Genomic DNA, 22,204 nt, shown 5'->3' with positions numbered 1-22,204 from the left:
GAAACTATAATCTCTGACAGGTCAGAAAATTTTACTTAAAGGGTCAGATAGTAAATATTTTAAGCCTTGCAGGCCATATGGTGTCTGTTAGAAGTACTCTGTCCTTGTACTGTTGAAGCAGCCATAGACAAATCATAAACAACCAATGTGGCCATGTTTCAATAAAGCTTTCTTCACCAAAACAAGCAAAACACTTTACCAAAATCCAAAACTCACTGGATTTGGTCCATCAATCATAGTTTGGTAATTCCTCATCTATAAAACTCCTCTACTGTCATCCTAAAATATTAAATATTTATAAAAATGTAGAAGACATTTAAAAGCATAAGGTAATAAAACTCAAATCAGAGGATAAAATGAGATGCCAAGAAATGACATATTCCCTAGCTGAAATTCTAAGAGTGACTTTAAAGTAGAAATTAATCCAAAGCTCTTATAACCAAAAGTTCTCCAAGTGTCAACCACAGGCCCCCCAGGACATCTTTTTTTGTGGGATTCATGAGATTAAAACTATTTTCATTACAATACTAAAGCTCTACTTGACTTCCCACTTTAATTCTCTCACAAGTATACGATAGAGTTTCCTACAGGCTACATGACGAGTGATACTGCAACAGACTAAATTCAGAAGCCTGTATGATAAATAGTCTTCTCATAAGCCAGACAGGAAAAATGTCAGTGTCACTCTTCTCACTATTTCTGCTTTGGAAATTAGTTATTTTCTATAAAGATTATGTTATTTATGCTACTTATATAATGAGTTATTATAACTTTAAATTTATTGATATAATTTTTAAAGTAGACTGAATATATACACGTAAAAAGATGGGCTGTCACTTTAGCCAAAAATTAACTCAAAATGGATTACAGACCTAGCTATAGAGCTAAAACAATACAACTTTAAGAAGAAAACATAGAAGAAAATCTTTAAAACCTTAAGTTAGGCAAAATTTCTTAGATATGAAAGCAAAAGCACAGTACATAAAAGAAAAAAAATGGATAAACTGGACTTCATCAAAATTAAAAACTTTTGTACTTCAAAATAATAAAATATTATCTGCCCATACAAAGGAACAAAGTACTAACATGCAGCATCATACAAGAAATTCAAAAATATGCTACGTGTCAGACATAAGATACAATATACTATAGATTTGCATTTGTATGAAATGTCCAAAAAAGACAAATTTATAGAGACAGAAACTAGATTAGTTGCATCACTTAGTAGTCATTAACTCACTGAATAGTATATTTGAAATAGGTGAATTTAAGGACATATATAATGTACCTCAATAAAGCTGTTAAAAAATTTGAAGCATCTTGAAAAATATTTTTAAATTTTCCATTTTAATTTCAAATAGCTAATACTAATAGATAAAACCCATATTAACAAAAGTTCCTCAATAGTGTAAGAATTAAAAGGGATCCTGAGACCAAGTAGTTTAACCACTGTCCTATACTAACAGATTCAGAAAAGTTTTTAAAAGGGGAAAAAATTACTTCTGATAGCAGAAAAGTACTTTAACAGCCCAAAAATCAAGAAATAAGACTTAACAACCTAAAACAGCATTTTAAAGAAACAAAAGAAAGAAAAAGTTTATAAATAAGACTAACCTTGGGGCAATATGATGTAGTAGCTTCTGACACTAACTAGATAGTTTTAAATAATGCTTCTAGGGTTTGTTCTGTGTCCTTGGTTCAAGTTATTTAACCTCTACATGTCTCAAGTTCCTATTCTGAAAAATGAGGTATTATAATAATTCCTATCTCAGAGGATTAAATTAATTAAAAACTTGTTCAGTATTTAGAAGAATCCTGAGAGGTGCCTAGCTGGCTCACTCAGTGGAACATATGACTCCTCATCTCAGGATTATAAGTTCGAGCCCCACACTGGGTAGAGATTACTTAAATATAAAATCTTAAAAAAAAAAAAAAAAAATCCTTAACAGATTGTTGTCCTGAGTAAGCTATTATTAACTGTATTTACCTATGTATTTAATATAAAGTACACAAAATATTCATAAAGCTGTAATACAAAAGAGAAAAAACTTACAGCTCTGGCAATATGATCTAGCGGCCTTTTTATAAATTGTAAAAAGCTGGGGTGCCTGGGTGGCTCAGTCAGTTAAGTGTCTGCCTTTGGCTTAGGTCATGTTCTTGGGGTCCTGAGATTGAGCCCACCTTGGGCTCCCTGCTCAGCAGGGAGTCTGCATGTACCTCTCCTCTGCTCCCACCTCCCACTCGTGTACATTCTCTCTCTCAAATAAATAAAATCTTTTTAAAAACAAAGTGTAAAAAACTTTAAAACGGCTGTATATATAAGAACATTGCTATCAGAAAGCAATATAATCTCTAGGCACTCTGAAACAGTCTATTTCTGGTGAACCTTGAATTCTTAATGTTTGTTGACTAAGCATTTCTGCCTTCATGAATGGTAACCTCAGAAACTATTTAATGAGATCAAGCCATTTGACTTAAATCACACAGCTGTGAACCACCATTCAAACTCAAGCAGTCTAACTCCAGATTCCATTATTCCACTTGATCGATACCACAGCTCCTCTCCATTAGAAATGGGGAATCAGATGGGCAGGTAAGCCCCCAAGAGCATTATTCATAGTGCCACCATTTCTTACTATGCTCCTGTGGGAAAATGCTTCACTCAATTTAGCACAGACCCTGGGATACATCTCCTTCTCTTTGTCCTTAACACATCAGGAATTCTCCATAGGATTCTCCCAAGTTTACCTCCTGGCCATAAGCAGAACTCTACAGTTCTAAGACATAAAGCAGAGCTCCCATAGCCTGTTAGAAAAGCAGAGAAAGTAAACAGATGGGACCAAGAGCTACTTCCTTCATTTCTTCCTTGTTAAGATTTCTTCTGTACTGCTATCTACTTTTATATAAGATGGATTTCTTTTTTACCTTGCTCATTGCACAATAAACCAAATTAGCAGATTTCCCAACATACACCTGTTCCTGAATCAAGCACAGGGTACCTTCACACTTCCACAAAATTAATAAAGGATAAACATACAAAGAAAAAGCACTCTACCCAATCCCTTTCTCTTTTGTTTCAACATAGTTCCATGCAAAAGTAGGCATTTGTACATCAAGAATGAATGTTGATAAATCCTGAAAAGCAAATATTCACATATAGGAAAAGAGAGATGTTGATAACAATCTCAAAAATTCTCATCCTAATCTAAATATCACCAGTGAATTCCCTTGCAATCAAATTAATAATGAGGTCAGGGGCCCCTGGGTGGCTCAGTTGGTCACATGTCTGCCTTCAGCTCAGGTCTCAAGGTCCTGGGACTGAGCCCCACATTGGGCTCCCTGCTCAGCAGGGAGTTTGTCTCACCCTCTTTCTGTCCCTCCCCCTACTCGTGCTCACACGTGCTCTCTCTCTATAACAAATAAATAAAATTTAAAGAAAAATGAAAAAGAGCCAAGAACTAAATAAGTAAATACAGACTTCCAGTCCTCATCTGGACATTTAAAAACAGCATGACCACCATTCAGCAAACATTTACTAACAGAAATCTAAGTGCCAGACACAATGGCTATAAACACAGTGGTAAAAACTAGTTTTACTCCTTCACAAAACTTCTGAACATTGGTTTACTTCACTTCTGAATTTAAATTATTAACGTGAATTGCTATTGTTATTTATTGAATGCTCATAGTGTCAAGTACTATGCTTAGTGTCTTCTGAATATGTAAAAAATAAAAATAAAAGTTCCACAGCCTCCAAGTCAGACTAACTATCCCATATTGCAGATAAGAAAACTGAAACATTGGGATCCCTGGGTGGCGCAGCAGTTTAGCACCTGCCTTTGGCCCAGGGCGCGATCCTGGAGACTCGGGATCGAATCCCACATCGGGCTCCCGGTGCATGGAGCCTGCTTCTCCCTCTGCCTGTGTCTCTGCCTCTCTCTCTCTCTCTCTCTCTCTCTGTGACTATCATAAATAAATAAATAAAATTAAAAAAAAAAAAGAAAAAAAAGAAAACTGAAACACTTAACCACCTGACTTCATACCCATTTATGCCTTATTCCACAACCCACACCTGTAACCACTGTGCAATACCATAAGATACATACACAGCAGTGCTTCCCAGGAATACTGTTAACAAGATATGAAAAACTGTACAAATTTAGGACACATTTATTCCTTTGCATATTAAGAGTATATCAAGAAGCAACATAAAACAACCTAAGTGTCCATCAATAGATGAATGGATAAAGAAAATTTGTATGTATAGAAAATGGATTATTATTAAAATATAAAAAAGAAAATCCTGGGGCACCTGGGTGGTTCAGTGCTCGAGCGTCTGCCTTCGGCTCAAGTCGTGATCCCAGGGTTCTGGGATCAATCCTGCATCAGACTCCTCATGGAGAACCTGCTTTTCCCTCTGCCTATGTCTGCCTCTCCTCTCCCTGTGTCTCTCATGAATAAATAAATAAATTCTGGAAAGGAAAGAAGAAGGAAAGAAGGGAAGAAGGGAAGAAGGGAAGGGAAGGGAAGGGAAGGGAAGGGAAGGGAAGGGAAGGGAAGGGAAGGGAAGGGAAGGGAAGGGAAGGGAAGGGAAAGAAAGAAAATCCTGCCATCTGCAACAAAGATAAACCTTGAGGGCATTATATCAAGTGAACTAAGTCAGAAAAACAAACACTATACGATCTCACTTATGTGTAATCTAAAAAAACCCAAACTAAGTATAAGTAAAACCAAACTCATAGATTCAGAGAACTTATTAGTGGTTGACAGAGCCAGGGGGTGGGGAGTGGAGGTGGGGGTGGCAAGGCAAAATAGACAAAAGTGGTCAGAGGTACAAACTTCCGGTTATAAGTAAGACATGGGGATGTAACACACAGCATGGTAACTGTGCTTAACAATACTGTATTGCAGGTTTGGAAGTTGCTCAGAGAGTAGATCTTAAAAGTTCTCATCACAAAGAAAAAAAGAATTTGTAACTGTGTGTGGTGATGCTAACTAAATGTATTGTGGCGATCACAATATATACACATATTAAATCATTATCTCCTATGCTAAAATGAATACAATGTTACATCAACTGTATCTCAATTTTTAAAAAAAGCAAGCTAGCAATAGGGTTTAAAAGAATTGACTTTGAAGTTAGATAAACAGGTATTTAAATCCTGGATCCAGCATTTATAAGATGACTTGACTTTGGAAAAATTATTTAATTTCTGGGTGTAGCAGTTTCACATTTGTAAAATGTAGACAATAATACCAACTTCTTTTTTGGTATACTTCTTATACTGTCCAAATAGATGTGGCAATGCTTGATGGCCAGCTACATTTAAAAGAGAAAAAAACTACTATTAAAAAAAAAAGAAAATACAAAAAAAATTTTTTTTTAATTTGGGTGATGGGATTATGGGCATTTTCTATTCCTCTTTTCTTTACTACTGATTTTTACAAATGTTTGACATGTATTGGTTTCATGGTAAAAAGAGCACAGGCTTTGAAAATTTTTTAAAGATTTTCTTTATTTATTAGAGACAGGGAGAAAGTGTGAGCAATGGGGGGACGGGGAGTTAGGGAGGAGAGGAAGCAGCACAGAATCTCAAGCAGGCTGCTCTGAGCATGGAGCTTGACTCAATGTTTGATCTCACGACTGAGCATGACCACCAAGAGTCAGATGCTTAACCAAAGGAGCCACCCAGGCACCCCAGGTTCTGAAATTTTCAAATGTGTGACAAATCTGAAATCAGCTAAAAAACAACTTAATAGTTGAAATATTGGTAATCCAACTTTCTAGAAAAAGCTTAAAGAATTATGTTACACATGACAAACTAGAGTGACAATCACTTTCAAAGCTCCAGTGAATCGGAGAACATGATTCTTAATTGAAATTATGATCCTATACACATAACAGGTATAACATTTTATATTTGAAGAGTACTTGTACACCCAGACCAACTAAATGACACAAATTCAAGTTGATCCATAAGTTGGTGCTAGAACACCAAGATGAAAACCCACTTACCTTCCCACCCTACTTTTACACCTCTCAGTGTTTCTTACAAAGAAAAAATATATCAAGAATACTTTTCAAATATTTAGATTAAACCTACCTGGAAATAAGGATAAACTAGGCTGAAATTTTGTAGCTTTTTAAGAAAATAAAAATTCTTTCAGAGTTCCCTTGAGATCTAGAAATAACTAAAAGATGATTATGCATTTTGATAAGGTACAAAATACAAGTGATAAATTACATTTTTATAAACTTGTAGATCTTTCAATATTTTTATAATGTGCAATAAAATCAAAGTAACTTAATGTACTTGTATGAAAACATCCTATATGGGGATCCCTGGGTGGCTCAGCAGTTTGGCGCCTGCCTTCAGCCCAGGGCCTGATCCTGGAGACCCGGGATCAAGTCCCATGTTGGGCTCCCTGCATGGAGCCTGCTTCTCCCTCTGTCTCTCTCTCTTTCTCTCTCTCTCTGTGTCTCTCATGAATAAATAAATAAAATCTTTAAAAAAAAAAATAAAGAAAAAGAAAACATCCTATAATTCAGATTGATCTTTTTTTACTGGAATATGGACTAAACATTAATATGAGGTGTTCTGAGGAGAAAATTGACCAATTTTGCTCAAGCATCTTATAGGAAAATAAGAGAAAATAAAGCTTAACTACTTTTAAGAGTTCAGCTAAACCTGCCCCAACTCTGAGAGACTGATACTTATAAATCAGGGACCCTTCATCAAAGGAAAAAAAAAAAATCATTAAAATGAGAATAGGATTGTCTTATGTGGTTTTTATATTTATCTGACCAGAAATAGAGAAATGAACAAAATGGTTTCTAAGTCTCTTCCAGCTTCAAAGTTTATCAAACTGTCCAAAGCAAAACAAAACATACAGCCTGAGAGGAACAGTAAGAAAATTAGCACTAGTAACCACATGTCTCTATAGAAAAGACTTCATAAGGTTTAATTCCTTATTCTCAGGATTAATCAAAAATCAAAAAACAGGCAAACAAATCTTAATAAGGCATTGGCGCACAGGGACATAAATGATTCAAAGGAATAAACGAGGGAGTAAGTCTTAGGTATAAAACTCATTTAGCCAATCAACAGTACCTGAAAAAAATATAAGCACAATCCAAAAAGAATTACTACAACCTAACATAAACAAATTTACCTTTATCTTCATGTGCACATCAAAGATATCAGGGATACTACCAAAAATAGTCTTAATCTCTTCTGGTGCAAGGATAGGCCCACCACGTTGTCCTTCCTCTTCCAATGGTACTTGAAATAGCTAAAAGGTTAAAAAAAAAAAAAAAAAAAAAAAAAAGACTAGTTTGGATAGATTGTGGGAAAGGGAAAAAAAAGCGAAATATAGACAGTAATGAAAGGAAATGTTGATGGAAAAGAAAAAAAGGAAAAAAAATACTTCTCCCTAAATATGACTTTTTTCTTATAACAATTTCTATTTTATCCTATTTTATACATCTGCGTGTATATACATACTCTTCTGTTATGTTAGAATCTCATACAAGTTTATCACACAGTTCTACAATTCACTAAAATTATTAGAATACGAGAGTAATTTGTACTTTCAAGTTAATAAGAAGGCAATAAGCAATCAGCTATTTCCAAACATATACTTAAGTACAAACATTTTTTTAAAAAGACAAAATTATAGTGAGAAAGAAGAAATCAGTGCTTACAAGGAGTTGCAATAAGGAAAGGGTATGACTTATAAAGGAATAGGAAGTACCAGGAATTTTGGGGGGATGGAAATGATCTATATTCTGATTGTAATAGAGATTATATAAATTTTTGCATGTATTAAAATCCATAGTCAATTTCACTACATGATATTTTAAAACATAAAATTTTGGGGATGCTTGGGTGGCTTAGTGGTTGAGCATCTCTGCCTTCGGCTCAGGGTGCGATCCAAGGTTCCCGGGATCAAGTCCTGCAACAGGCTCCCGCGTGGGAAGCCCGCTCATGAATAAATAAATAAAATATTTTATAAACAAACAAATAAATAAACATTTTAACAGGCGATTTAAAGTAAAAATAATAACTTATTGTTGGGGTCTTAATATATGTTCAAGTAAAATGAATGCCAATAGTGCAAAGGGGAGAAGGAAATGAAGCAAAAAAGAAAAAGATAAAGATTAAATGAAAATACATTACAAATACTAAGGGACTACATGAAGATTATGAATTATTACTATTTTTAAGAACAATTCTTTATGTTTATTTACCCCCCCCAAAAAATGTATATATATCTCCTTCAAATTGGCATTGCCTCCATAATTTCCCTTCTTTAATACCTATTTCAAAGTGAACCAAATTATAGTTCTAAAATCCAAGTCGGATATCATCTTCCCCTTCCCATCAAAATTCTGTTAGGATGACCTAACACACTATATACAAAGGCCTTCTCTGGTTTGACATAGGCATCCTTATCTCAAATCTCATTAAAACCACTCCCCACCCCTACTCTAGACCCCTTAACCCACCCTAAACGCTAAAGCCCCTAGACTAGTCATAAAACCCTCAATGATATACATCTTCAATTGTCTGTACTGTTTGCAGAATCTCAAATACACTTCCTACCCATATTCTTTCCATGTACTAATCATACTCATACTTTAAAACTCACTTCAGGGGTACCTTTGTAGCTCAGTCAATTAAGCACTCAACTTTTGGTTTTGGCTCATGTCATGGTCTCAGGTCCTGAGACTGAGCTCTGAGTCTGACTGAAATTCTCTCCCTCTCCTTCTGCCTCTGTCCCTCCCATATGCACACTATCTTTCTCTATATATAAATAAATAAATCTTTAAATAAAATTCACATCAATTTTTATCTTCTTTATGGTACTTTTTCCAATGTTCAACCCATTGAAGCGTCTAGCCCAACACCTTCCCTAAGCTGGAAGAGTAACATTCTCACCCCACAAATCTCCAAATACCTTAACTAAACCTCCTTTATGATGCTTATAACCTTCCACTTGGTATTATAATTAGGTATGTATGTTTTATCTCCTCTTCCAGTCTAAGTTCCTTTAAAATAGGAATCCTCTTTAACATCTGGCACAATAATTTCTGTTAGCAGGCACCCAAGTATTACACAAAATAAAGAAGCTTCCGGATATTCATTAATTTGGGGGCTGAATTAAAATTAAGTTATTCCAAATCTAATTCCAAAAAAAAGGGGGGGGAATATCACCTAAAATAAAGTCTGAAGAGAACATTATTATGAATTTAGACCACAATCTTTTACAGAAAATCTTAGGTGGGTTTGTAGTAAGCATATTGGTACAAAACTATGTACAGTCTAATCATTCTAAAGGCTTTTTTAAAATGCATTTTAAAAGGCATTTTAGTGAATTTATTGATATGCAAATTAGAATTCTGAAACTCCAGTGCATTTACCATGGCCTGAAAGGATTTAGATTTCTGGGTAATAAATGCTACCAAAGTACATGAACAATATATGCCAAGGGGATTTTCTGCTACTCAACTACATTTTGGCTGACTATAAAAACTTGAACAAGAAACTCATCTAGAATGATTTCCCTTGAGGAAGAAGAGTAAAGCTGACTTAAAACAGTGAAGTTTAATACAGCAGAGGGCCTCATAAACCCTTGACTACTGCTAAACAAATTAACTGTGAAGAATAACCTCTCCATGAATACCAAAAAAAGAAGCCTTTCCATTTCTTATCCATGAATTTTATCAATGGCACAAGCCAACTAAAGCCTATTATATTGAACCCTAATGAGTTATATTAAGAATTCAAATAGAGGTCAGGTAAAAATTAACCCCAATCAGAAACTCCCTATTATTTTTCTATTCAAAGACAAGCTTGATGGTATCAACTTTATTTTCCTGACAATCTCCTTCATTACCTAAAACAAATCTATTCCCTCTTTCTGCAGATGCCAAAATAATGACCTATTATTGTCTTTCAGAACCTTGAATTTCAGTTTATTCTTCATATCTTCTTCAATTTCATCCTATAAGGATCCACTAGAATTGTTTTTCTTCAGCAATAACTTCACAGTACATTTTAATGATCAGTAATGAGTTAACATTTATGACTAACCACTGCATGCTTTAAGAAACTTGACACATGATTACTAAAAAAATTACATCCATATTGTTATGCTTCATTGCTATTGTTTTTCACATACATACAGGTACTAAATAAAACAAGTTACCTACCTTATCTATGTATATAAATTCAGTGTTGTAACAGGGAACCTCCAAAGTTCTGAATCAAATAAAACCTAGTCCCCTCAGAGATCATCTACTGAGGATCCTTCTCTTTTTAGTCACTATAAAAAATGATACTATTTCTGTATGAATATAAGCTACTCTATTCATCGTATGGTACTTCCCCAATAAAAGTTTTCTGTTAGTTATGTATTTTCATTTTTAATACCTAAGTTCCAATTCTGTGCTTACATAATTTTTTTAGAAGATTTTATTTATTTGAGAGAAAAAGAAAGAGAGAGAGGGGGAAAGCATGTGCCCATGAGTGGGGGTGGGGGTGCAGAGGGAGAAGGAGAAGCAGACTTATGGCTGAGCAGGGAGCCCAACATAGGGCTTGATCTCTGGACCCTGAATCATGACCAGAGCTGAAGGCAGACACTTAACCGACTGAGCCACCGAATGACATAGGTGCCTCTATGTAATTTTCTTGTAAGAAACAGTATCTCTTAGACTTTTTTTTAGTTGAAATACTGGAATAGGGATCATTTTACAACCAAACTCTTACCTGAATAATTGTGGCCAATATATTTACATAATTACTTTCAGTCTGATAAAGCTCTTTTGCAACTTGCCACCTGGCTGACTGCTTCGAAGGAACTGGAGTGGAATTTTTAGAAGACTTAGTACAAGACTTTGGGGTTTCTAAAAGGTAAAAAAGAGGAAAGATTTAATGAAAACCAAATAAAAGTATGAGACATTATGTAGACTTAACAAAAAAAGGAGAAGGATACCCACTCTTAGAAATGCACCATTTAGATTTTCATTAAAGTAAAATTTCCTCATAAGGATATGGCCAGAAAAACAAAAAAAAAAAATGGTCAAAAGTATCAATGACTCCAAGTTGACAGACATTATACTAAATAACTGGCCTATACGCTTCAAAAAAAGTCAAGGTCATTAAAAACAAAGAAAGTTCAGGAACTATCCCAGATTAGAAGAGACTGGAGAGAACATATGAGCCTAGAATGGACCCTGAACCAGAAAAAAAGAACTTTTTTTCTTTTCCTAAAAAGAGTATTAGTTAAACTGATAAAAATTAGCAGTCATACTATTAATGTCAATTTCCTAATTCTAACACACCTGTACTGTATGTAGTGGTGCAAGAAATGTCCCTCTATTTGGGGAAATACACACTTAAGTATTTAGAAGTACATGAGACCTGCAACTTAGTCTCAACAGTGCAGATATAAACAATCCATGTGTGTACAGAAAGAGACCATGAATGAATGAATGCTAAAGGAATCCTGGCAGGATATTTCCACTTGGGAATTCTGAGTAGAGTACTAGAATCTCTATACTACTTTTGTAGCTTACTGCAATTGGAAATTATATCAAAATAAAGAGCTCAAATAGTAAAAATGAAAAACTATATGAAAATATTTAGTTAAAGGATAAAAAGGTTATGATTACATTGTAACAAAACTTGTTAGGAAGACACCTTCCTCAACAAAATCCAACAACATCAACTGCAAATTGTTAGTTCTTAACATAAAAGAACATAAAACATCCAGTTCAATACAAGTGGAAGGACATATTAGCATACTTTATATGCAGTTTTTAAAAATGAAATCTCATAAAAACTTAAAATACACTTTCTTACTATCAATATGGTTCAAGTACTTTAACATTAGTACAAAATCTCATAATAAGTTCTTAAATAGGAAAACAAATTATAACATACAATAGAATGACATGAAAAAAATAACATGCAGTCCCAGTGTATCTGTTTTACTCAATAACAACTTTAAACATTATTAAAACAATGATGTGTACTACGGAGCTTTGAATGCTTTTTAAAGCTAACACATCAAAGATTTTCCAACCTGCCATCCATTATGTCAGACTACTCTCCAGACCCAAGAGCTTCTGCCATTACATATCTCAAGAGGAAAAATCTGACATACACTGGCCCAATTTAATTATTATGTATAGGCAGTGATCTACACACTGGGGATTCGACACAGAACACCTAATATATTAGTATAGTATCATCCCCATTTTCTTCAGTGACTCATTTTCTTCTCTTGTCTCCTAAACTGCATATTCAAGCTTCATTCCTTTATGATAAAAACTTTTAGCATCTCATGCCCAGTATGTCCACAATTATGGAACCAGTAAATTCTCAGACCCATGTATCAAATCATAATCCTCCACTCAAGTACCAACCTCAATTTTTCCAGATACCTACTAGACATCTGTACTTCAGTTTAACCTGGATATTCTCTAAAACTGCACTGTCCTCCTCTAAAATACAGACTTCGATTTTTGCAGACATGGTAACATGTCTTCTATTTTAATCTCTTATTCCCTTCCTGTCACTCTATTCCATCAGTCTCTCCACAATCCTTCTTACTCTATTAGCAATCCTGGTTCAGGGCTTTATCACCTTGTGGCCCAAGCCACTGTGGATTACTTCATGGTCTGGGCATCTCTAACTTGTCTTTCTTTTAATCATCCATTTAATCATCTTCAGAATAATCCACTAAAAATTACCTACTCAACCAATTACTCCACTGCTCAATAGTTTCTAAAATTCCTTGTTGATGACAATATGCAGTTTAGACATACCAGTCTGATTTCAAAGTCCTCTAATATCAGGCCACAATTAACTTTTCAATTTAACTATTACTCTCCCATACTCTAGGCAAACTCACCTATTCACTATTCCCTAAAATCTGAATTTGTATACTATTATTTGTATTCTTGCCCCTCTCATTTCTCAACTCCACTTCAGTTTTCTGGGCCTATTATAAATTGACACTCAACTCCTTCCATGAGTATTTAGGGAGTATCTACTCTGTACTAGGAACTGAGAACAAAGCAAAGGATTAGACAAGGTTTTTGTTCTCTTAAAGATTACACTCTGGTGAAGCAAATAAAAAATATTAATTTCTAACAGTGATAACTACTACTGAAGACAACCACCAGGTTAATGGATTAGTGAGAAGTACTGGAACAGGGACTTAACTTTGCAGAAACCCAGGAAGATTTCTTTTAAGGCAAAGAGGTAAAGTATAAAGTTCCTGAGGTATGAATGTAGAGGAAATATCCAAAGAATAACAAAGATAAGTGTGACTGAAGCTTCAAGTATTATAGAAGAGCACATCACCATAGAAGTTTGGAGGTAGGTGAGAAAGGATCACATAGGAACTCAAAAGCTACGGTAATGGAAAGCCACTGAATGACTTCAAGCACAGGAGGGCATGAGCTAATTTATATGTATTTTAGAGACCTAAGTGCTGCATGTAGAAAGGCAAAAATGGGGGCAGCTGGCTGACTCAGTTGGAGGAGCATATAGCAGCTGTTCATGCATTAAATGCTGCGGACTACATAAAACCTGTCCATCTTGGATGCATGGGTGGCTCAGTCTATTAAGTGTCTTCCTTTAGCTCAGGTCATGATCTCACGGCCCTAGATCAAGCCTCAGGTCAGGCTCCCTGCTCAGAAGAGAGTGCTTCTCTCTCTCTTTCCCTCTGCTACTCCCCCTGCTCATACTCTCTTCTCTCAAATAAAATCTTAAAAAAAAAAAAAAAAAAAGTCATCTCAGCAAGAGCAATTTCATGCAGCAGGGACTAAGGTTCAATTGGAATGGGTTGAGAAGACAATGAAAACCAAGGAACTGACACAACAGATCACTGTTAACTCTTTGAGGAATACTCATGCAAAAGGAAAGAAAGAAATGGAGTAGAAAATAGAGAGTGTCAGGAGGTCAAGGGGACGTTTTGACTGTTTCTTAAAACTAAAAAACAAGACATATTTGTGTGTAGATCATAAAACCAAAGTAGAGGGAAAAATTGATGATCAAGAGAGAAGAGTTAGTTGCAGGGCCTCCCTATATCATTTGAGAACTTAGCTCAGCCTCTGCTGATTTCATCATACCTATTCTCTCCACAATTCATGCGACACTCTAATCTTGTTTTGCTGGTGTTAAGAATTTGTTCTTTGAATAGCTCTATCGTTTTCTAGAGTGATATACAAATAAAATATAGAAAGCACTTAGCATATAGTAAACAATCATTAAATGGAAGCATTTTTATGTGCCTTTTCTCCTCAGCTGGAACAAAAGTATAATAAAAGGTAGAACCTTTCATATTAACTATAGTAGTGATTTATCTATATTCTAACAATTATTGCATTCCACTAAATTTTAATGATCAATTTTTTTTAATGTGAATTACCTCCATAGTTAATGCTAGACTCTGGTGTGTTGGAGATATCTAGAAGTGATCCTATAGAAAGGGAATGTTCAGCTGATGGGCGCTTACGGGGAGGAAAAGGTGACATGTCGGTCTCTCTGGAAAGCTGAGCCAGTGTCTCTTTTAAACGACGTCTTTTGCGATTGCTGTTTGGGGTATTTAGAGAAAGCAGTGACACTGATTTCTTGAGCTCAGGAGTATTAGCCTGCAATCAAAAGCACAAAAGCTCAATTTTACTTCCTTGGTTCTACACTGAGACAGGAACAGAAGAAAACTATATTTACAAGTCTGACAAAAATCTGGATTTTGCACAATGATTTTACAACTATACACTCTGCCAGGAAATTCAGAAGATTCATAAAACATAATAGACAAGGGACTACTGTAATTGCCTAATCCCAAGCACCTCATTCTGTTTCTTCTCAGCTCTATCACCATTACATATTCATCTGTAAGCTTCTTTACTGTCTAGTCCCGTTAGGCCATTAACTCTGGAGAGCAGGGACCATTCACAGTTCGTTCACTGTATCCTTAGCATTTAGCACAGTGCCTGGACAGATTGCTCTCCAGTATTTGCCAAGTAATACTTGACTTTAAAAGCTCTCTGCTAGAATTTAAAGCAGTTTTTAAACTTTATGGTCAAGAATTCTACACTGAGAACAAGAGTCAGAAGACAATATAGAACCTATCTAGATTTCATAGTAATACAATAAATCTGTACCTCAATCTTCAATATTTCGTTCAAATTAAATCTCCCACTAAAGAAAATCTTCCCTTAAAGCCTACTTCTATACCTTTATGCCACATTTTTGTAAATGATACACTCTTCCCCAATCTAGCGTGACAGGTGCATCCTTCCTTGCCTACAATCTACTACTAGAGTTATTTTTCCAATGACATCTCTCTCCTTAATATACTTCAATGGTTCCCAATACTACCCAAATTCCTTAACATTTTAAAAACTACTGGATTCTACCTAAATTGTAAGCTTTATTTGTTGGACTTCTTTCCCACACTCCTTTCAAGACCCATACTGAACCACTTGCTATTTCAAGGTACTTTCAATCTTCACATCATCTCCCACCTGCTGTCTAACTTGAATGTCCTTGCAAGATTAGCCTAATCAGTTGGTTCAACATGTGTTTGCTCTTTTCAGTCCTGCCTGAGTCTCTCAGAGTGAGGTTAGTTAAAATAATAACTCAACTATAGCACATATTCAGCACTGTAACTGTTTGTATATCTATCTTTCCCTTAAGGTTCTAAGTTTCTAAAGATAGGAATGTTATTGTTCATAATGGTATCACTAAGTAGTAGCACAAAATGACATATGGTAGATTAAAATAATTCTACTGCACTGAATAGAGTTTTGCTTAAATCTACACAAACTTCTTCAATATCTAATTGTTCAATTATTCACAAACTCTTAGACATGCCAATTATATAATATTCTTTTCAGATAGAAGTGTTATCTTTATACAATCAAAATCACAGAATGACTAAGGGACAAAAATACATACCTTTTCATATAAATACATAGTTTCTCCAGCTCGAGCATCCATTTGAATGCTTCCCCAGAACCACTAGGTGAGAGAAGAAAAACTTTTTAATTAAGAATTTATCTTATCAGGGGCACCTGTGTGGCTCAGCTGGTTAAGCATCTGCCTTCGGCTCAGGTCATGATCTCAGGGTCCTGGGATCGAGCCCCATGTCAGGCTTCCTGCTCAGTGGGGAGTCTGCTTCTCCCTCTGCCTCTCCCCTGCTCATGCTCTCTCTCTCTCTTTCTTTCTTTCTCTCTCTCAAATAAATAAATAAAATCTCAAAAAAAAAAAGAATCTATCTTATCAGAGAAGCCATTAGTAATATTTTTAAAAACCCAATCTTGGGGCTCCTAGCTGACTCAGTCAGTCATGAGTGAAACTCATGATTTTGAGTTGAAACTCAGCATGAAATGCTTAATTTTGGTATAGTGAGTTCAAGCCCCACACTGAGTGTGAAGCCTACTTAAAATAAAAAAATAAAATAAAAATAAAACTCTAAAACAAAAGCCAATCTTATTCTAGAATTACTTGCCTCCTGTTTGACAACATAAAGTTTCTTTGAAGGTTCAAATGGAAGTTCTTTTACTATATTCTCTTCAACTACAAGGTGAGTGCATCTTTCATCTCCAACAGGTAAACAGTTACCTCCTAAAAGAAATGCACACAAGCATAAGTCAAACTATTTATCTCCAAACCTGAATTTTTAAAGAGGTAGATTCACCAGGAGGTAATTAACCAAGAGTGGGGAAAAAAAATATGAACTTTTTAAATTATAGTAAATTCTACCTTGCATTTTAGTCATTTCCTCCATATTCGTTTTTTCTTCATCTGAAAATCCCAAGAAACTTAAAATGCAATCTTGAAATGGAGGTACTTTAAATTCATTTTTAAAGTCATCAACTGATGCAGAGAAATCCCTAAAAATAAAATATACTCTTCTAAAACCAGCTTAACTTAAATTCAGAAAGTATATCAATTTATACATCTATAATAATTCTGTAAGTTTTAGTATAATCTATTTATTGAAAATATTTTACGTGTGGTCCTGAAATGTTCATAAAAACATCAGTTAAAAAAAAAAAATTGGATGTGTCCTCAGTCATCCGGGAGTAAATTCTGATAAAATTTGATCACAAGTAGTCTTTAAAAGATTCAAATCCTTGCTCTGGACGTGAAATTTTCTATCTATTCCAGGGGTTCTACAGCTTTATGAAATATTAAGTAATGATGCAGCAGAATAGCAACGAATTATGAGGTTGGAAAGCTTAACAAGGTATTGAGTTGCAATCACCACTTAGAATGTAACCAAACAGAGTGAAAAAAATATAACACAACCCATATATCCAGATTCATTAAGCTATTACCTAAGAGTTTTAGAATGTTAATGATAATCAAAATTATCCCACAAGGTAAAGTCTGAAGATAACCACATATGTCTTTCAATTTTTTATGTTTTTATAACTTTGTTCCTCCTAGACTTTATTCATTAGGCTACCCAAAGACTGAATTCATTCTGTCTATACTCTTTATGAATTTAGGGTTTTGGGCACATGAGTTTACCTTCATAACATTTAATTCAAATCATGAACTACTGATTTTCTAAACACTTACTGTTCATTCCGCCTTTCCCAGGCTTTGTAAATCCACTCTGACTTCATAATTGGAGTGCCCAGGCTCACAGCAATCTAAAAACATAAAAGTTAATCACAATAAATTTGCACCTTAAATAACTGCATTCATGGAATTTCTAAACAATTTTATACATATTTTTTGAAGTTTTAAATCATTATTCATCTGCTTTATGACAAAATAAAGAAACATTAACAGAAAAACTGTCTTTCAATCATACAAGTTAGGTTAAAATAATTTAGAACAAGTTCCATGATATCCAAATCATTTCCTTATTTTAAATAAATACAACTCTGAAGTTAAAAGTTCATCTTTATTTTACTATACTTCTATTTCTCTTTTCTCCGTGTTTACTCCTTTAGAAGTACTGACCCCCAAGATAGGAATACAGAACAAAATACCTGATTAAGTCACAAGAAACTAAGATATGAATTGAAAAGTATACCTCTCAGGAATTCAACATTCCCCCAAATTACCATTTTTTACATAAATACTCTGATGGAGGGTGGGAACAAGGTGATAAGCTCTTCCTACGATATTCAAGAGCAATCTTAAACTAAGATTTTAATTCTAATAAAAGTAGTTTTTCCTGCTCTTTCATAGTTCTCACTAGTTAAACCTTAGAGCCATTTTATAAGAAGATAGCTCAGTTCTTAAGACCATTTAGGCAAGAGTGAAATAACTGCACACTTCCCAATCCCCTTATTCACCAACACTTAATAGTAACCTTTGCTGATATTAATTATCTGCCTGAAACGTTACCCATCTACCAACCTCCACAATCCTACTCATTCGCAAATCCTACTTATTTCAAGACCTAACTCAGGTTTCATTGCTTCCTTAAAACCTAAAAGACCACACTCCTAGGATTTAAAATTTTTACTAAATGTACTTAGCAAAAATTGAATTTCTGATTCTCAGTAAACTCTGAGAGAAATAGTATGAAAGTGCTGTTATTAAATCTATCCCCCCCCCAAAAAATGCTATAGTGAAATACTCAAATTTACATACCCTGAATTTTTCTCCTTGTGTACAATTTGCCACCAAATGTGTAACTTTTGAATTAAAGTCTTTTCGAATAACTCCACCCATGTGATGAACCAATGTCACCAATCTGACCTCAAAAGAAAAATTAGGCAACATTAACTTTATAATTAACTTGAACAAAATTTTAAATTATGTTTAGAAGTCATTTAGCATCTACTGAATAATTTTTATTTATAAGGTACATACAATAATTTTTATTAAGATATGAATTTTATGTCAAAAAAAAATTAAAGATTCATTTGCCTTATTGGCACAGGCAAAATTATACATAGAGATAAGGTAGTAGAGATGACTGCACAAAACTTAATGAAATTAAACTGGCTTTCATACATCCAAAAAGATTGTTTTTTAACACTAGGTTATATCACACCTAGATTCTTCCCACAAATTACAGTAATACCCTAATAGCTCCAACACAAAAAATTTTATGAATCAAATAAGTTTCTATGAATTCTCTAGGGCAATGAATATACATTAAGGCTGGACTTGTATAACCAAAAATTGTAATGTGTTAACAAAAACTTCAAATAATATGCTCAGTGGTACTTAGCACAAAGACAATTTAAGCAGATCAGATAGTAATAAGGTCTTTCTATTAATTCATATGCCTGCCATCCTAAACTAAATGTTTCTTTAAAATGCTCTTCAGAATGTTTCTTCATAAAATTTAAAATAGCACATTCATAAATTCTCCTTCAATATGTTTTAAATAAAACCATGATATAATTAACCAAACAAAATATCAATTTAAATTTATTTGGCTGGAAAAAAATTATTCCTTGAATAGAAGGTTTTAAAATACTTACTAGTTCTTCTTTTTTTCTAAATCCAGTAAAGCATAGTACTAGATTCATCATGCTCGTACAATAGAGTGGGCGACATGAAAAAGGCAAAGGCTGAAGGATATAACAATTTTAAATCTGTGAGCTTTCTTTAGAGAATAGAACACATATTTCTCAAGCTAAGACGTACTTCCCCCTCTTGCCAATCAACTTTGTTAATCCAAGATTTCTTGTGTTTTTCAAGATACAACACAGATTATACATGCAAATTTCTGTTCACAAAGATCACATGTGCAGGTATATGAATTAGAAGCGTGTGTCTAGGTTATGGCCAAACTTTTTAAAATGCAGAAATGTAAAATTACATCTTGAAATATGAAGAGATGGTCTACACAATTCAAAAATCAAATGTTGCTTATACCAGATGTATGACAGCTACAGGATTCAAGTGACAAGCAATAAGATCTCAAGAAATTAATACTGCTCAAAGAGAACGGGAATATTTTTACATTTCACTGAAAATACATTGACTACTAGAATACAGTGCACATGTGACCTTTGTGAACAGAAATTTGCATGTATAATCTGTGTTTACTTGTAACTTTCTGGTAATATACTGCTTATATCTGTGGATTCAAGTTTCTGAAGTGAATACCAATAAAAAAAAAAGCTTAAAAAAATAGCAAAAAACATATTACAAAGTTTACAATACAAAAACCCCTCATAATTCCCAATTGATATTTGGCACACATAATCTAAACACACCTTACTACTGGCAATTTAAACATATTTATACACAAACTTTCAGTTCTAAAATATACTTTGACACAAAGTTTTACCTACTAGGAAAATTTCAGACTCTATACAGTATTGTAAATGTTTCCAAATTAAAGTTACAACAGTTTGAAATATTTTATAATGAACACTATGTAAATTACACATATACTTGAACCAAATATGATTCCAATTTTTGAGCTATAAAAATGGAAACAGTAATAATTTAACCAAGGGAGATATATACATAATGGAAAAAGAATGGTTAAAAAATATGTTTAAACCATGAAGTAACAAATAAAAATGGAAATGTATATACATTCTATGGAAGAAAATAAGTTTATATACGTGTATACATTGCTGGAACCCAAGTTTTAAGAAATTCTCTCCCCCAGAAGGTATTAAGACATATATGTGCATATATACACACAAATATATGATTGTCATTATTAAACGTCTTAAGATTTTTAGTCCTATGAGTTACAATAGAAAGATTTTAAAAACTATCTTAGAATAACAATTACTAACCTTATTCTAACTATTACATACTCCTAACAATTAACAGGATTTTTCTGGTAAAGAATTTTCACAAAATTCATTAATAAAAATTTAACCTTGAAAGTCATAATAAATGTATATTTTCTTACCTCTCCTTTTTGGGCACAGTTTAAGATAACTGGTGGTCCAACAATTCTATGATCCATCTTGTGTAACTCATTAAAAACAGAATCCTGGAAGTCCGTGACTATGAACACATTTTCAAATTCTGGAGAATCCAAGCCTTCAAATTCTTCTAGTGATTCCATCTTTACAAAGGGCACTTTAATTTCCTTGATTTTTTTCAGGTGGTATGAGAAATAAAAATTTATAATTACAAAATTAATTTATATAACTCTAAACCTAAAATCAATTCACTATCAATATTTTTATTTTTAGAGGTGTAGTAAACTTGTAAATCACACAATGAGCATTATACTTAATAGCAAACAGCCTTATTTACTTATTTGTATTTTTATAGATACATATATCCATCCATATTGATATTAAATTCTGAATATTAATATTATAAATTTTTAACATGACTTAAGTCATTATAAATCTAATACACATATAAAATTTAAATGATTTTTATATGTACATATTTTGATAGTAGGATGCATTAGAAAGATATCCAGTATTATTTTTTTTAAAGATTTATTTATTCACAAGACACACAGAGAGAGGGGCAGAGACACAGGCAGAGGGAGAAGGAGGCTCCCTGCAGGGAGCCCAATGAAGTACCGGACCCCAGGACTCTGGGGTCACGCCCTGAGCCAAAGGCAGAGGCTCAAACACTGGGCTAGCCAGGCATCCCTCCACTATTACTTTTTATTCTAAGAAAATGATGCCATACTTAACAGTTCTTTGTTCATAAATCATCTTCAGAATGATTAATAGAAATAGAAAAAATACTATGCCACTTAGTATCTACAAAAAGGGTATAGGTTAACTTAACCATTTCAGTATATATGAGGGAAATAAGAGATATGAAATAAGCAGGCAGTTGCTGTGTGACAAAATGTAGGATATAAAAAGGCTTTATGTTTAATATTTTATAATGTACATCTAAGATAAAAAATAAAGATATTAAGGTACCTGTATGACTCCTGTTCAAAAGGAACGGAACTATTTTAAAAGAAAATTCTGAATTGGTCAGTAAATTGTTTTGGGCTTTATTTGCTAGGCTGATGTGATGAGCTGAATTGTATGTCCTTGAAATTCACACTGAAGCCCTAACCCCCGCCCCTGTACCTCAAAATCAGACTATACTTGAAAACAGGGCCCTTTAAGAGGTAATTTTGTTCAATGAGGTCATGTAGGTGGGCCCTAATCTGATCAAATTGCTGTACTTATAGAAAGAAGAAAGTCAAGGACACAGAGTTATCAGGGATGTGCATGCCCAAAAGGGCCATGTGAAGTCATAGAAAGGTG

General features: G+C 34.0%; 1 protein-coding gene across 9 annotated transcripts in view; it reads right to left on the bottom strand.

Moving 5' to 3' along the window:
• The window catches only part of ECT2 (epithelial cell transforming 2), a 61,385-nt gene that overhangs the window by 33,538 nt on the left and 5,643 nt on the right, over window positions 1-22,204 (bottom strand). For 6 of the 9 annotated variants that reach the window (XM_038583911.1, XM_038583910.1, XM_038583916.1 and 3 more), the window contains 10 exons: window positions 20,881-21,063; window positions 19,484-19,573; window positions 18,642-18,749; window positions 17,613-17,686; window positions 16,788-16,918; window positions 16,534-16,649; window positions 15,981-16,043; window positions 14,446-14,668; window positions 10,773-10,909; window positions 7,174-7,293 (listed from right to left, as the gene is read on the bottom strand). In XM_038583911.1, coding sequence (XP_038439839.1) covers window positions 7,174-7,293; window positions 10,773-10,909; window positions 14,446-14,668; window positions 15,981-16,043; window positions 16,534-16,649; window positions 16,788-16,918; window positions 17,613-17,686; window positions 18,642-18,749; window positions 19,484-19,573; window positions 20,881-21,063 — 1,245 coding nt within the window. The remainder of the gene's footprint in view (window positions 1-7,173; window positions 7,294-10,772; window positions 10,910-14,445; window positions 14,669-15,980; window positions 16,044-16,533; window positions 16,650-16,787; window positions 16,919-17,612; window positions 17,687-18,641; window positions 18,750-19,483; window positions 19,574-20,880; window positions 21,064-22,204) is intronic. The other 3 variants (XM_038583913.1, XM_038583918.1, XM_038583915.1) reach the window with 2 other exon arrangements.

Source organism: Canis lupus, chromosome 34, assembly GCF_011100685.1.
Source record: "Canis lupus familiaris isolate Mischka breed German Shepherd chromosome 34, alternate assembly UU_Cfam_GSD_1.0, whole genome shotgun sequence".
Taxonomy (NCBI): Eukaryota; Metazoa; Chordata; class Mammalia; order Carnivora; family Canidae; genus Canis; species Canis lupus.
Note: the sequence above shows the minus strand (reverse complement) of the source record. Positions and strands in the feature narration are given on the sequence as shown.